At 39.7% G+C, this 15106-nt stretch overlaps 1 protein-coding gene across 1 annotated transcript in view; it reads right to left on the bottom strand.

Moving 5' to 3' along the window:
* Positions 1-15106, bottom strand: part of CSPP1 (centrosome and spindle pole associated protein 1) — a 2775649-nt gene that overhangs the window by 889994 nt on the left and 1870549 nt on the right. The window contains exon 18 of the mRNA XM_044066267.1: positions 6175-6241. Within this exon, the coding sequence (XP_043922202.1) occupies positions 6175-6241 (67 nt within the window). The remainder of the gene's footprint in view (positions 1-6174; positions 6242-15106) is intronic.

Genomic DNA, 15106 nt, shown 5'->3' on the forward strand with positions numbered 1-15106 from the left:
CAGTTTTTTGTTACTTGTGATATTTACGGCAGTGGGTTTTTATCTTTTGAGCCTTGCCTAAAAAAGGCACTATGGGGGTGGCAAGAGCCTTGGCCAGTATTCGAAAGCCTAAGGGTGACAGGGGCAAGCCATCTCTAGCGAAGCAGCGTGGCTTGTCGAGCATATCATCCCAGGCTGACAGACACTGGATCCCCTTTGAATGATACCAGAAGCTTAGCCAATTGTTGAAATTGATAATTTTCGCCTCTATACGGTGGTATCATCCTTGATGAGGGCAGGATGCTACTCAGGGTCAGGGTCATACCGGCCTAGGCTACGTGATCAGAGAGCTCCTCCATGTCTCTTTTCATGTAGTCCAGGGAGGTACGGCTCAGGTCATTCACACTAACATGGACAATGACAGAGTCACATTTGTACTTGTTCTGGAGTGACCCGAGTGCTTGTGTTATGTGGCGGATCCTGGCACTAGACAGGCAGCTAACAATAACCTTCTCCTTGTTCAGACTAGTGATCAGGACGTCAATGTGCTTGACTATAGAGTCACCTATTACTAGTGTGTTGGGTATGTTATTTTAGCTTAAGGGCTGTGATTGCATGGCACACTGGTTTTGTGAAGTATGTATTTCATGGTTTGTGTTGGGGGGGTGGTTGCTTGGATGTCTGCTTTGGAGGTCTCTGTTGCTTTTGCAGATTTTTTAGAGCCTCTGAGTATCTTTTCGTGTATTTATGTGTGGTTTTGCCGGTGCTGGTTTCATAGGTCTATGTGAGACTGGTGGCGTGATACAAGTAATTCCCTTCTCCTCCTGACTGCCTGATCCAGTCTTGGGTTGAGAGAGCTTAGCCTCCAGTATGGCTGTATAATTGCATCTGTCGCATGTATTAGTGTTTGGTGGAAGGAGGAGAGGGCTGTCTGTGTATATGAGGCAATTGTAACATTGCCTCAAAATGGCCAGATTCACCAGTTGGACCGGAGAGTACACCTGAAACTGTCCTTTGGACATGCCTGGATAGGTACAGTGAACTGTTTTACTGATTGGCTGGGTAAGGTCGAATAGAGAGCCTTGTAATTCTCTACAGTATGGGGGGGGGTCTAGTGCTATGGTTTATTAGTGCTTGCTATGAGTTTTGAGCAAGTGCCAGGGTGAGAAGTGAATGGTTTGAGTGCTTAAGTTGAAAGTTTGTCTAGTTCCAAGGGAAAAATTGAACAGCAGATTTTGTGGAGCCGGGAATAGTTATACCCTAGCTACCTGGCGAGCAAAACTGCCCAAATTCGGGTTTTATAGCACGGAAATGAGAGAGAAATTAGCCCAAAATGGCCAATAAACTACTAATTTCTGGGCTGAAACCACTCCTCCAGGGACAGATAAGCTGCTCAAAGCTCCCTCTCTCACAGTGAACAGAGAAACTTCCTTCTATCCAAGTAAGGTATGGGCAAACACAGAAACTTGTAACAGCCTTGAATTAAGCACTAACCTGAAAACTGGACTATACTAGCTTAGAAAGGCAGGAAAAAAAGTATTTTTTTTGGGGGGGGTTTAGAAAATAAAGCAGATACAATAAAAAAACACTAACTGCACAGAAATGGCTATCACACTTGAGTGTGTAGCCTACAACAGTTAAACAGGTAATTTAAACACAAAAACAACTTTGTTAAAGTGCAGACAGTAAAATAAGTACAATATGTAGCTGAAACCAGCTTTTTAAATCACAGAAACTCTAGAAAATCTGTGTTTTAGGCGGAATTAGCTAAAGGCAACAATAAAATGCAGAAAAATTATACTTAATCACTCCAAAATCTCTCTTTTGTCTCTCTGCTGCTGTAGAACTCTGCAGGGCACCAGGCAAGAGCTTGCTGAGCTGTATTCTGAAATGCCATGGTTATTGGTGGGTTTTGATGCACAGAAAACATATGACAGAGCAGACTGGGACTTCAGCAGGGCAATGGACGCATTTTTTTAAAGTACATATGCGGGATCTGAGGTGAAAATCAGAATGTGTGGGATCCTCTCTGATAATTCCTGCTCGAGTAGAGGAACCAGGCAGGGGTATCCTCTTTCCCCTTTGTTGTTTGCATTACATTTGGAACCATTGGCAAAGAAAATAAGGGACTCATAAATTCAAGGATGTAATTGGTATGGCAGTGGAGAAAAGCTGGCTCTATTTGCAAATTATATTTTCTACACGACAAAAACAGAAAATGGCATTATAGTTTTGTGGAACATTTTAATGCAGTTTCACATCATTTCAGGATGCAAAATTAACAAAGTTAAAACAAAGTTGACAGCGGTAAATTATGTACCCATACATGAATTGGTCCAGCAATATCCATATTTATGGAGATATGATAAAATGAAGTACTTAGAAGAATGGATTAGAAATAATTCTGTTGTGGCAGCTAAGGATATGCGGAAAGAGACTAAAAAGAAGATAATACAAAAACTGAGAAAATGGAGGCTTTGTTGTATGGAAATGGATAGTAAGATACAAGCAATTAAAAAGTTTCAAGTCCCTTTAATCTTATACACAAGATCAGGCATATTTTTATCAATCAGAGGAGAAGCTGTGGATAGCAAGTAAAAAAGAGCTGAAGGATTTTATCTGAGAGGGGAAGATAGCAAGGGTCAAGTGAGATAAGTTGATTCTTCCAATAGAACAAGGTGGAATAGGATTACCCAATTTGGGGGGATATTTTACAGCAACACAGTTAAAGCTCTTGTACATAGCACAAGCAGAAAACTATCAAAGTGGAAAGGGATGATGATGATACAGTGGGGAAAGCTCAAGAAACAAGCAGAGAATGGGATTTTTGATGCAGACTCTTAAGGAAAATGACAACAATCATACAGAATATTATATTCATAAAATGTCGGAGTATTTTTAGAATTAAACCAGCACATGAATAGAGAAATGAGACTCTGCCAATAAGGGATGACTGCAGTCAGGGATACAGACAATAGGCAAGAGGAGACTGGAATTTATTGGAGAAAACTGGCAAAGGAACCAAGGTACTGTGAGCAAATATGGGAATATGCCAAAAATGTATTCGGACTGCAGTTTAGAGATTGCCTTCCCTATCAAGGATTGATATCAGAGTATAGGCAAAGAGAAAGAAATAGCGGGATCTTAAAGGAAAGACCAGCACTGGTAGAGTTTTAAGAGAATTTAGAATAGAAGCTGCCATTAAAAAATGAATAATTAGTACAGCGTATAAAATACTGCAAGATAAGTAGGAGACTCAATCAGTGGAGCTTAAAAAGGATTGGGAAGGCAGCCTGGATAAGCAATTCATAAAGAGCCAATGGGAGATATATGTATATCTCCCAAATATGCAACAATGTCTAGATTTAGGAGCTTTGCCTGGTGTTTGCATAGGTTTTTTCATACCCCAAGTAAACTCAAAAGATTTTTTCCTCAGGTGGATAGCAAATGTTGGAGGTGTGACGTGGAAGAAAGATGTGGTTGGCAACATATTTATGGGAATGTAATTATTTGGCAGACTATAAAGATTCCCTGTGGACCACTCTGTCAGGGATGCTGGCTGAGCAGACTGGATTGACTGGAAAGATGATTTTTTGAGCAATGATACAGAATTAGAATTGCCTAGACATAGTAAAGCCTTGCTAAGTCTAATTATGGTGGCTGCCAAAACAAGATTTACTAGAAAATGGAAATCAAAGTCTAAAGCAACTTTGCTAGTAGTAGTAAATATTACTAACAGAGATAAAACAAATGGAATTGGGATCTTTAGAAAAGGGAAGGAGCAAACTACATAGGAAAAATGGGAATTGTGGGAACAATAAATGCACAGAATGGAATAGGTTTAAAAGAAGTCAGGATTTGAATGAGCTGTATAATGTTTAACTGACAATAACTGGTTAGATTATTAGTGATATATAATTGTTTGCAACTACAGTTGTTCCAGTGGTGTCTGTGGTGCATAATGTTTGCAGCTGAAGTGGTGTCCATACTTGTTTTTCATTTATAGAAATGTAAGACTGGCTATGTGATATGTGATTTAATAAAGATTTTTTTTGTTAAAAAAAAAAAAAAAAAAGAGGATAAAGAAAAAAACATAAAAAAATAAGTGATACTACCAGAAAAAAAAATGGGAGCTTCCAGGAATTAGTTCAGCTAGAGGTGTAGTCTGATTGACAGATCACACAAAAGGAGGTGGCTACAAACCTAGAATCACCCACTCTACAGTGAGGAACCAAAAGTTAATCTCCTCTAGGCCCCTCATCATCCTCAAACGTGGAAGGTGCATGTACATGTGAACTGCTCCTGGTAGATGGTGAAAATGCAATATGCAAGGACGACAGTTTTTTTTTTCCCTCCAAGAACTACACTTGTAGCATACTGAGATTGAAGACTACAATTGTTTCATTGTCTTTTTAAAGCTACTCAATCAGTGACATGGGGCTGTGTGCAACACCTTCCACCAATTCTTCCCTTGGCAATTTCAACTGCTGCAATCCTTCTGATCATGTTGAAGGTCTGGAGTTGGCATGGCTGAACAACAGGCACCTTTAGCACTGCCTCACTTTGAGCTCCTCTTCAAGATGGTAGAAATTCTGTTAGCGTGAATCCTGGCTCATTAACTGGAAATCACATGATCAGTCTGAAAACTTTATTACTAAAAATAGTTACGACAACTTTTTTATGATATATGTCAGGCTCAAATTCCAAATTGTTCAAGTGTTAGAAAAGAAAAGAAATGGTGTTTCAGGGGCTAAAGATACTCTCCAGCTGTGTGGTACGGGATGACATTGCATGTGCCTGCATATGATACACGTCCCCAAGCACAAAATCATCACAGAAAAGTAAACCTGAAGCGAAAGGCAGGATGAGCCAGCCATGTTGCAGACTAATCAAGGACAGCTTCTAATTCAAGATCATTTGTTACATTTTTTTTTGGGGGGGGGGTGCAAATGACAGATAAAAATCAAAAGATAAAAGAATGGGGACAGATTAAATGCTGCTACAAGACTTGTATGACTCAATCATGTTGCATCCCTTCACATAACAGTAAAATGCAACCATTTACAAACACATCAAATTGTAACTATTTACTTATATTATTTTGACTTTGCTGACTAGGTATACTATAGCAAATAAATGCCCAGAGTATGGTTCCTGAAGTAAAGAAAAGACAAAAAAAGAATAGAGAAATCAGAACAAGAATTAGAACTTAACAAGCAGCAGAATTAGTCAATGCAAATTGTAGAAACATCAAAAATACAGTAAAATAAGCTTAAATATATCATTAATGTATGTGATAATACAGCAAGTTAACATAAAAATATGGGAACACAGTTTTAGTAGTAAGTTGTGAGCTGTGACAAAATACAGTATGCTTTTGCAGATGACCCATGAAAGGTGAGATAAGTGATCAAGCAAGAAAAAAGTGGCAGAAGGAGCATCATTTGATCAGCAGGTTGGAACTATCTTTACACACAGCAACATTCTAAGACAAGACATTGCTTTGACTGACTTCTCAAGCCTGAGAGATGGCTTTACGATTCTTGGCTCCTGGTGATACTGCAGCCAACTGAAAAGTATAAGGGTGGGGTCCAGCCAGGTTGCCAGAAGTCCCTATTTGAGAGGGACTGTCCCAGAATCAGCTCTGCCAGTTAAAATCCTGGCGAAATAGCCTCCACTTTTTTTTTGATTGGCCCGTATACTAGCCAATCAAAAAAAAAAAAAAATCGCAAAATGGAGCTACTTCTATTTAATGTGGAACTGCCAGGCAATTCCGCATTAAACAGAAGTAGCTCCGTTTTGCGATTTTTTTTGACTGGCTCATATACCAGCATATGGGCCAATCCAAAATCACAAAACACGGAGCTACCTGTGTTTAATGTGATCTGCGATGTTCCGCATTAAAGACATTTTTTTTTTCGGTTTTCACTTAGTGTGAAAGACTTTTTTTTTTTTGTCCCTATCTGGCCAGACAGAAATCTGGCAACCCTGGGTCAAGCAGAAGGCATCCTTTTGAAGATGATGGTTAACACTCAAATATTTCAGGCAAATAAACCATACCAACAGTTTCTAGCAACCTAAAGACTTATTCAGCTGCTTACAAAAACTCCACTTTAAAAGTAGACATACTGTAGTGTACAGTAGAGCACTGGGACAGATAATTTGAATGAAAATGGCTTACAGTTATAGTCTTACCATGTGCACGCAACTGATTCCTTCTTGCAGGGACTGGAGGAGACTGTGATCTTGACTGTGAGGAATCCTAGCAAAAATAATCACTGTTAGTGTGAAAAAAATAAAGAACTGTATCAACACTTTTCTTTATATTAAATAAATCCCAAATCAGTACTGACTATTGATTCCAAACTGTAGTCAAGTTCAATGCCTTACAAAACTAATTCAATACATCTTACCTGGCAAGAGAAATGCAGCCGTCCCAGTTAAAGGATCATAGGCTCATAGGTATGTACCAGGCTAACGGCCTTGGAGCCGTTACAAGTCTAGCCCATAGGATTAACCTGGCATTGTGCCACCCAATCTTAGTTCCCAATGCTTCTGTCGAGTACAGCCACTGGAGTGATCTTCAGGGTGAATTTTCTATTTCCCATTCACTCATCAAGATTTCTCTTGAAGAGGGCCAGTGAGGTGCTCTGTTTGACATGTATGGGCAGTCTATTCCATAGCATGGGCAGTCTCTGGGTTATGAACCTGTTCTTCCAGCACGTTCTGTTGACTGCGGTGAGGTTGAGGTCTCTGGAGCATGTGGTACAGAAGAATTGGGACTTTTTTAGATGTAGCACTTCTAACAGAGCTGGGTCAGACATGGCTTTGTAATTCAAGCAGAGGTCGCCTCAAAGTAGGCAAATGAGACAGAGAATAGTTGGGAGTTTTTTTTAATCTGTTCCTATAGGACAAGTGTTTAAGGTCTAGGACCTTCTTTGTTTGGAACTTTTGTGGCCTCTTCAGTTGTTGCAGGTGTCTAGTGAGGTACATGCCAAATGAGGCATTGTACTCGATGATTGGCCTAATGAGGGAAGAGTAGAGGGAGTCAATGACCTCTCACTTCCTGGATGAAAAAAACCTTAGTAATGAGATGTGCTACATACGACTTTCTGACCACAGTGGCAATGTGGTGGTCAAAACAGAGGTTGCCATCAACTTATGTTCCCAGATCTCTTATAATGCCTTCTGTGTTCAGTGGACTACCGTTGATGTGGTAATTCATGGTTAAACATTTTTTTTTCTCCAAAGGGGATGAAATTTTTTGGCATTGAGCTTACGGCCATGGTTCTGACACCAGCCATTGAGGCCTTTCTGTAGGATGTCAACATCACTTGGGGAGTTAATAATGGCTCCCAACTTCCAATCGTCTGCAAAAGTTGTCAACCAGAGTCCCTTTGTGTTGGCCTGGACTTCAGAGAAGTAGATACTAAACAGAAGAGTACCCAGGATCAAACCCTCTGGGACTCCACTTGTGACTGGTCAGCAGTCTGACTTGGAGTCAGCTACTTTCACACTGTGGGTTCTGTCTGTGAGCCAGTTTGCAACCCACCTAGTGACATAGGGGTTGATGCCTAGCTTAGTGAGTTTTTCTACGATTCCTGAGTGGAAAATAGTATCAAAGGCCTTGGCCAGATTAAGGTAGGCTGTATAAACTACCTTGCCTTCATCCATAGCTCTGGTGACTGACTCAAAGTCGTCAACCAAGTTGAGCAGGCATGATCTACCCTTCACAAAACCAAACTGTGGGGGGGATACAGAGTTTGGTGATTCCCTATATCCTTGTTTATTAGGTCCATAATGATGCGTTCCACAGCTTTGCATATCAGACTCATCAGGCTAATGGAGCAATAGTTCCCAGGGTCTGTAGTCACTCCTGCTTTGTGGAGAGGGATGACTGCAGCAGTACGCCATTCGGTAGGGACAAAGCCTGAAGTGAGGCTGTGATTGAACAGGGCACACAGGTGAGGTGCCAGTTCACTCTGTAGTTCATGCAGAACACAGCCAGGGACATTGTCAGGTCCCACAGAAGCTGTATTCTTGGTTTTGGGCAGTGCTGTTTTAACCTGTGCAGCAGTAATACTGGGTGCCTGGCAATCTACTGGTATTGTGATTGGTCCTTTGGGGGAGAGGGGTAAAGCTGGCAGTGAATCTGTCGGCCATTATACTAGCAACATCTGTTGGCTCGATATAGGAGGTACCATTGTGCAGTAGCTCAGAGCAAATCTGGGTATTGCCATGGAGATTCTTTACATAACTACAGAAGGCCTTGTGGTTGTCTTTACTATCTGCTGCAATTCTGTTTTCATAGCTAGCCTTAAATGATTTGATGAGGGATCTCATCTTTTTGTTGAGGCTGATAAGGGAGTTTTTCCAGTCTTGGAACTTCACCTTATTCTGCATCAGTTTCCTCCTTCTGTTGTAGAGTTTGTTTATGACAGGGGACCACCAGATTGGCTTCCTTTTTTGGATGAGAGCGTCTTGGTTCTACTGGGTATGGCGAGATCCGTGCATGTGTGTATGTGTTCGTACAGTGCATTGGTGTATGATTCGGTGGCCATGCAACTATTCTTCATTTGCTTGGGTGCCGTGAAGTTAGCCACCTCTGTTTTTAGGAGCCCAAAGTTAGCTTTGGAGAAGTTTTTCATGGTGGTTACCTTTGGGGGGGGGTGGATTTCCAAGGTGATTGGATTTATCCAGGGAGGAGAGTTGACTATCGAGTAGAGCAACAGTCACCCATGTTAGCAACGACCAGGTCAAGGATGTTGCTACTTCTAGTGGGGGTAAGAATGAGTTGGTCCAGGGCATTAGAATTAATGAAGTTGAAGTTGGCCAGTATGAGAGTGTTAGGTTGGACGGTGAGATTTAAGCTGCTGCAATTAGGTGTCTTCAGATTATTTTTTTTCCATGTAGGACTGAGAACATTTTGATACAGAACAGGCTAAGGAGGAAATAGAAAATTAAATTCATCCAACAAATAGTGATCCAAGCAAGCAGAAGACGACCTGATTCTCATTCTGCTGACAGTAAGGCTCAGAGAGAGACTTAGCCAGTGAAACCTTTTTCCAATGTTCGAAAGGAAAATGTTTCAGAAAAAACAAAGAAATTGTCTAGGAGAATATGGAGTCTTGAACTTGAATCAAAGTCTAGTGTTGGGGTTGGATATGATTAGGAAGAAGACCAGCAACACAAATTAGTGAATAAATGTGACATCATAAAGCATGAATCACATCTGTGAACTATAGCTTTGCAAACAAAAGCTCAGAGAAAAGACTGGATATTTGTTAACTTTGTTAAACTTGTAGACGGTAGTGCATATGTTCCACATTGTATTTAATGTTTAGATTATCACTAAAGGGAAAAGAGAAGTAACTGTAAGTAAATCAATATTGTTCTTATAAATATTTGTAAAAAAAAATTATGATATAAAATGCATGTTATTGTACAGCAGTTTTGTATAGTGTGCAGTCAAGGGAATTTTGAAATGTGTGTGGAGGAAGTCTTTTCAGTAATGGTTCTGTGTGTAAAACATATTAAAGTAAACACGCACTTTTCTTACTTGAAAGAAATAGATTTTACAGTATAAATAAGAGAAGAAAAGCTGATGACAGAAACACGTTTAATTTAACATAATGCTGTCATCAGGGCTGCTGGGCTGAGGGTGTAAAAATGTGCTGAGTATATTATGTATCGAATCAAGATGATAATTTTTTAAAGGGTTAATGTCTGGATTAAAGTCCCTGGTTTATGTTCCGAACACCTTTTTGTAAACAAACAGGCTTGAAAAACTGAGACATGATAAAAGCCGAGATGCTAATCTTCTTGCACCTTTAAAGATATTAGCTTTTTTTTTTTTTCACTAGCAAATGTTCTCAGTGACAGACAAGAGATCTGCAGCTGAAGTTAGATAGCCAGGGAGGAATTGGGTACATTCTGTTCAGAGTGATATTTACAAAATTCCTTAAAGGATCTGCAAGTTATTAGCTGTTTTTTTCCATTGCTAATTTACATGGAACAAGCTGTCTGCATGTGCAAACAATCTTGAGAATTCTTAGTGTTCTTTGCTGAGGTAAATATAAACTTTACAGGTACAATGACAAGCAGTTTAGTAAAAATTAAAGTTTGAAATTATGGGAGGAGAGTCAGAAATAGTAGCCACCACAGCAGCCTTAATACTTAATGCATTTAACAGAACAGTGAAAATTTAGTTTTATTTAAAGATAGCCAATGCACTTTTTCTTAGGGCTAAGAGTTAGTGTTTTCTGAAAGCATACAAGCTGGTTGTTTTTTTCTATATATATCTGGGAGGGGAATATAGATAACTACAGAACAGAGGTCAATTGGTGTAAGTAGGAACACAGGCTGTAATGGTCTTTAGCATGAGTAATATGTGGGCATTGCTGTCAATTACAGACAACTGTCCCTTTCTGGAGGGTTAAACTTAATTTGTTATAAATGTACATCATTTTGTGTGTTTGTTCTAAGTTAATAAGGGATGGGGTGATCTGAATGTATTTAGTTTTTTTTTTGAGGGTTTTCATTAAAACAAGAAATCTTGAGAAATGTGGCAGGTTCAGATGGAGATAAGAACAAACCACTGTTTAATATATCTGCCTACCAAACATTAGTACATGCACTGCATGTAAGAACAAAGTTATAAATACACATTCAAGAAAATGTATAATAAGTGAGGAAATAGCTTTTTTACAAGTTCACTAAAACAAGGCTATTCAATAACTGGTTGAGTAACTTTTATTTAAAAAACATAGATTTAATAAGAACTAGGGACGAATTTTGCGTGAAGGATAACCTATTTGATACGAACAGGTTTTACTTCAACTACCACTGGGCTTAAACAGTAGAGTAAGAATATACTGACATTGTGAAACATTTTTTGTTCTCTACTCAAAATTACAGTCAGAAACACTGAGGGAAGATTAAGTAATTTAAATGCAAGAAGTTTAAAATAGAAAATGAATGAATCACGACTAATTTGTAGGGAGAATAAATATGACACGAGAGTGATTACTGAATCTTGGAATCTTGGAGTCTCACTGCTAGGGTGTGAACTGTACAGACATTTGAGTAGTAGTAGAAGTGGAGGAGGAGTTGTAGTTTTTGTAACTTACCTGGTATTAGTCAGGGTGCTTGAAGTGAACTACAGTTGGGAAATTATATTTTTATAATTAACTGTTTATAAAGCAACAAGGCCTATTAATTTGTTGGTTTGCTATAAGGTCCCTCTTTGTCAACATCAGATCATCACTTGAACATAGAGGGGTTAAACAAGTTTATGAATAACAAGAATTTGATAATATTGGGTGATTTTAATATTCCCAAGATAAACTATATAAAAGGAACAACTGGGATTTCTCAGGAAGTTGAAATTTCTGATCTTTCTTTAATTTATAGTTTATCAGAAAATATACCAAATAAGATAATTAATGTAAAACAGTTGTATCCACATGGCAGTTCAGACCATACAGCTTCTGACTTTGTGGTAATGATACATAAATATTCTGAGCACAAGCAAAATTTGTACTTCATAAGGCATTCATTTTTAATAATTCAACAAGTTATCTCTAGAGACTTAGGAACTATAGGCTCCAATGAAGTTTTTACTACTTGGAATACCTTTGAGAACATTTGAGATGGACATTGATTTAGACAAGTGCAAAAAACTGTTAATAGAACATTTGATAGGTTTACACACAAAATTATTGAGGAAGAAAAAAGTCAGTTTAATATTTGGAAGAGTTTTAAGAGCAACAATTCTAAAACAGCCTATAAGAATGAATCTTCAAGAACTGCCAAATGTAAACAGGAATGGCACTTACTGTCCACAGTATCTACAAATAAATTTTATTCTTACATTATCAGCCTAAGGCAAAGATTAAAACATTAGATCCAAAAGTTCATAAAATCATAAAATAATGATACTATATATGCAGGAGAACACTGAGTCAATGAATTTAATAAGTACTTTTTAGCAGGGCATATCACAGGTGTACAAGATATTTTTGACCTGAGATTAATAGTAAGTGATGAATGTCTGTGCCTTAATATTAGTTTGAATATGGTGATATCTTTTTTTGGGCCATACAAGAAAGGATAGTGGAATAGGCCCTGATAACATCTCAGGGTCATTCTGGGCTGTTTTGTAACTCCAGTGCACACAAACTTTAAGCAAGGTGACTTGGACAGCAGCAAGCAGAAGAGGCTATCATCAAACTTAAGGAGCCTTTGACAAGAGAAAAAAAAAACAGGGCTCCTATAAAGTTATTAACAGTTATTTCAGAAATTCTATGAAAATTTGTTTAAAGTAGAGGAATGCAGAAGCCATGATAGGGCACAAATGCAAATAGTTATGGAAGACTTAATTATGCCAAGTGGAAGAACAGTCTCAAAAATTAATAATTAAGGTAAGGAGAGATAAGATAAAAAATGGTGATGTATAATCAATATGCAGAGAATTCTCCACAAACAAATGGTATTCCAGTGGAAGTCAGAATTTAGGAGGGAGGAAAGTAATACAGATCTGGAAGATTTTGTTTAATAGTATTTTAAAAGGAGGGGATGCACCAGTATCTTGGAAGAAAGCTGTGTTGGCTGTATTAACCAAAAAGAGTAAATACCCATCAGACTCGGCCTGATATGCAATACTTTTTGCATATTTAACAACTTTACTGAATTATCACTTAAGACAAACAAACACACATTTACATAAAAAATATCATATTCCCAGTTGCAGATATTATACATCACATATATTTTGTGGTATAATTATTATCAATCCAACATTACATAAACTGATCAATTCATGCCTTCCCTTCATAGGTTGGTACTAGGCTATCTGCCCAAAGGCATTTATAAGCCTAGCCAGAATTTGTTGGCTTTCGCCACCCCCTAAGATTAGTTCCCTGTGCCTCTGGCCAGCAGAGCCACTGAAGTGATCCCAGAGGTAAACTTTCTGTTTCCCATCCACTCGTCAGGGTTTCTTTTGAAGAGTGTTAGTGAGGAGCTCTGCCTAATGTAGATTGGGATCTTGTTCCAAAGCATGGGAAGTATCTGTGACAGAAATCTATCCCTCCAGCATGTCCTATTTATTGTTGTGGTGAGTTTTAGATCCCAAGAGCATGTGGCTCGAGGGGATAAGGTTTTCTTTAGGTGGAGCATGTCCGTCAATTCTGGGTTGGACATGGCCTTGTATGTCAGGCAGAGATCACCTCTGAGTATGCGGTATGCAACTGAGTACAACTGGAGTTTCTTCAGTCGAGCTGCATAGGGCATCTGTTTGAGGCCAGTGATCCTCTTGGTGAGGTACTTCTGTGGTCTTTTCCAGCTGTTGCAGGTACTTCTGTTGTTTTTCCAGCTGTTGCAGGTGTCTTGTAAGGTACATACAAAATAGGGTGTTATGGGTCTGATGAGAAGAGGGGCACAATGACCTCTTTTGATCTGGATGTGAACCCTTTTGTGATTAGGTGGGCCACGTAGAAGGATTTCCTAACCACTTTGGCAATGTGATTATCAAAGGTGAGATTACTATCTACTTGGGTCCCTTGATCCCTTATTATGTCTTCCATATTTAGGGGACTACCACCTATGTGGTAGTTTGTGTGTACTTTATTTTTTCCAAAGGGGATGACTATGCACTTTTTGGCATTTAGCTTGAGGCCATGATTTTGACACCAGGTATCCGTCTCAGTGAGACCCTTTTGGAGGATGTCTGTGTCAGCCAGAGAGTCAATTATAGCCCCTAGTTTGCAGTTGTCTACGAACGTGGTCAGCCATAGTCCTCCTGTGCTTGCCTGTACCTCTGAGAAGTATATGCCGAACAGGAGGAGTCCTAGGACTGAGCCCTGGGGAATGCCACTTGTAACCGGTTTAGAGTCGGACCTAGCTCCCGCAACTCTCACCATGTGGGCTCTGTCCATGAGCCAGTTGGCAACCCATGTTGTGATGTAGGGGTTTATGTTCAGGCTGGGGAGCTTGTCTATAATACCAGAATGGGGAATGGTGTTGAAGGCCTTATCGAGGTCTAGGTAGGCTTTGTGGACCACCTTTCCCTCATCTATAGCCTTGGTAATTGTCTCAAAGTCGTCCACCAGGTTTAGGAGGCATGATCTGCCCTTAACAAAGCCAAACTGGGTAGGGTTTAGTGTTTGGAGGTTCCCAATGTCTCTGTTAATAAGTTCCATGATGATGTGCTCCATAGCCTTGCAGACCAAGCTAGTCAGGTGTATAGGGTGACAGTTCCCAGGGTCTGTTGTGGCTCCACCTTTGTGGAGTGGAATAACCGTTGCTGTGCGCCACTCTATGGGTATGTAGCCTGTGGAGAGGCTGAGTTTGAACAGTGTGTTTAGGTCAGGGGTTAGTTCATCTTTGAGCTCATGCAGGACGCAGCCTGGGACACCGTCCAGTCCCATTGATGCTGTGTTTTTGGCTTTGGAGAGGGAGGTTTTAAACTGAGTGTCTGTGATTTCAGGGACTCTACATTATTCTGTTATGGTTATGGGCCCTTTTGGAGGTGAGAGGGGGGTGAAGTTTGCGCTGAGCCTGTCTGCCAGGATGTTGGCGATATCTGTCGGTTCAGTGTATTTTGTGCCATTCTGCACTAACTCCGAGAAGATCTGAGCATTGCCACTTAGATTCTTGACATAGCTAAAGAATGCCTTGTGGTGTGCCATTCTGCACTAACTATGAGCAGATCTGAGCATTGCCACTTAGATTCTTGACATAGCTAAAGAATGCCTTGTGGTTATCTTTGGAGTCCTTGGCAATTTTTCTTTCAAAGCTCGCCTTGGATCATTTTATGAGGGATTGTAGTTTCTTGCCGATACTGATCAGGGATGTCTTCCCTTCTTGAGATTTTACTCTTTTCTGTACTAGTTTACTCCTTCAATTGTATAGCTTGTTTACAGCAGGAGTCCACCAGACTGGTTTCCTTTTCTTGGAGGAGTGAGTCTTGGTTTTACTTGGGATGGCACGATCCATGCATTCCTGTAGCTGCCCGTAGAATGCTTTATTAATGGATTTTGCAGCTTGGACAGTGTTATCCTTCAGCATGGGGGCTTTGAAACTTTCCATCTCAGTCTTAAGTAACTTGAGGTTTGCTTTTGAAAAGTTT

This window comes from Protopterus annectens, chromosome 3.part1, assembly GCF_019279795.1.
Source record: "Protopterus annectens isolate FY-2018-M chromosome 3.part1, PAN1.0, whole genome shotgun sequence".
In the NCBI taxonomy this organism is placed as follows: domain Eukaryota; kingdom Metazoa; phylum Chordata; order Ceratodontiformes; family Protopteridae; genus Protopterus; species Protopterus annectens.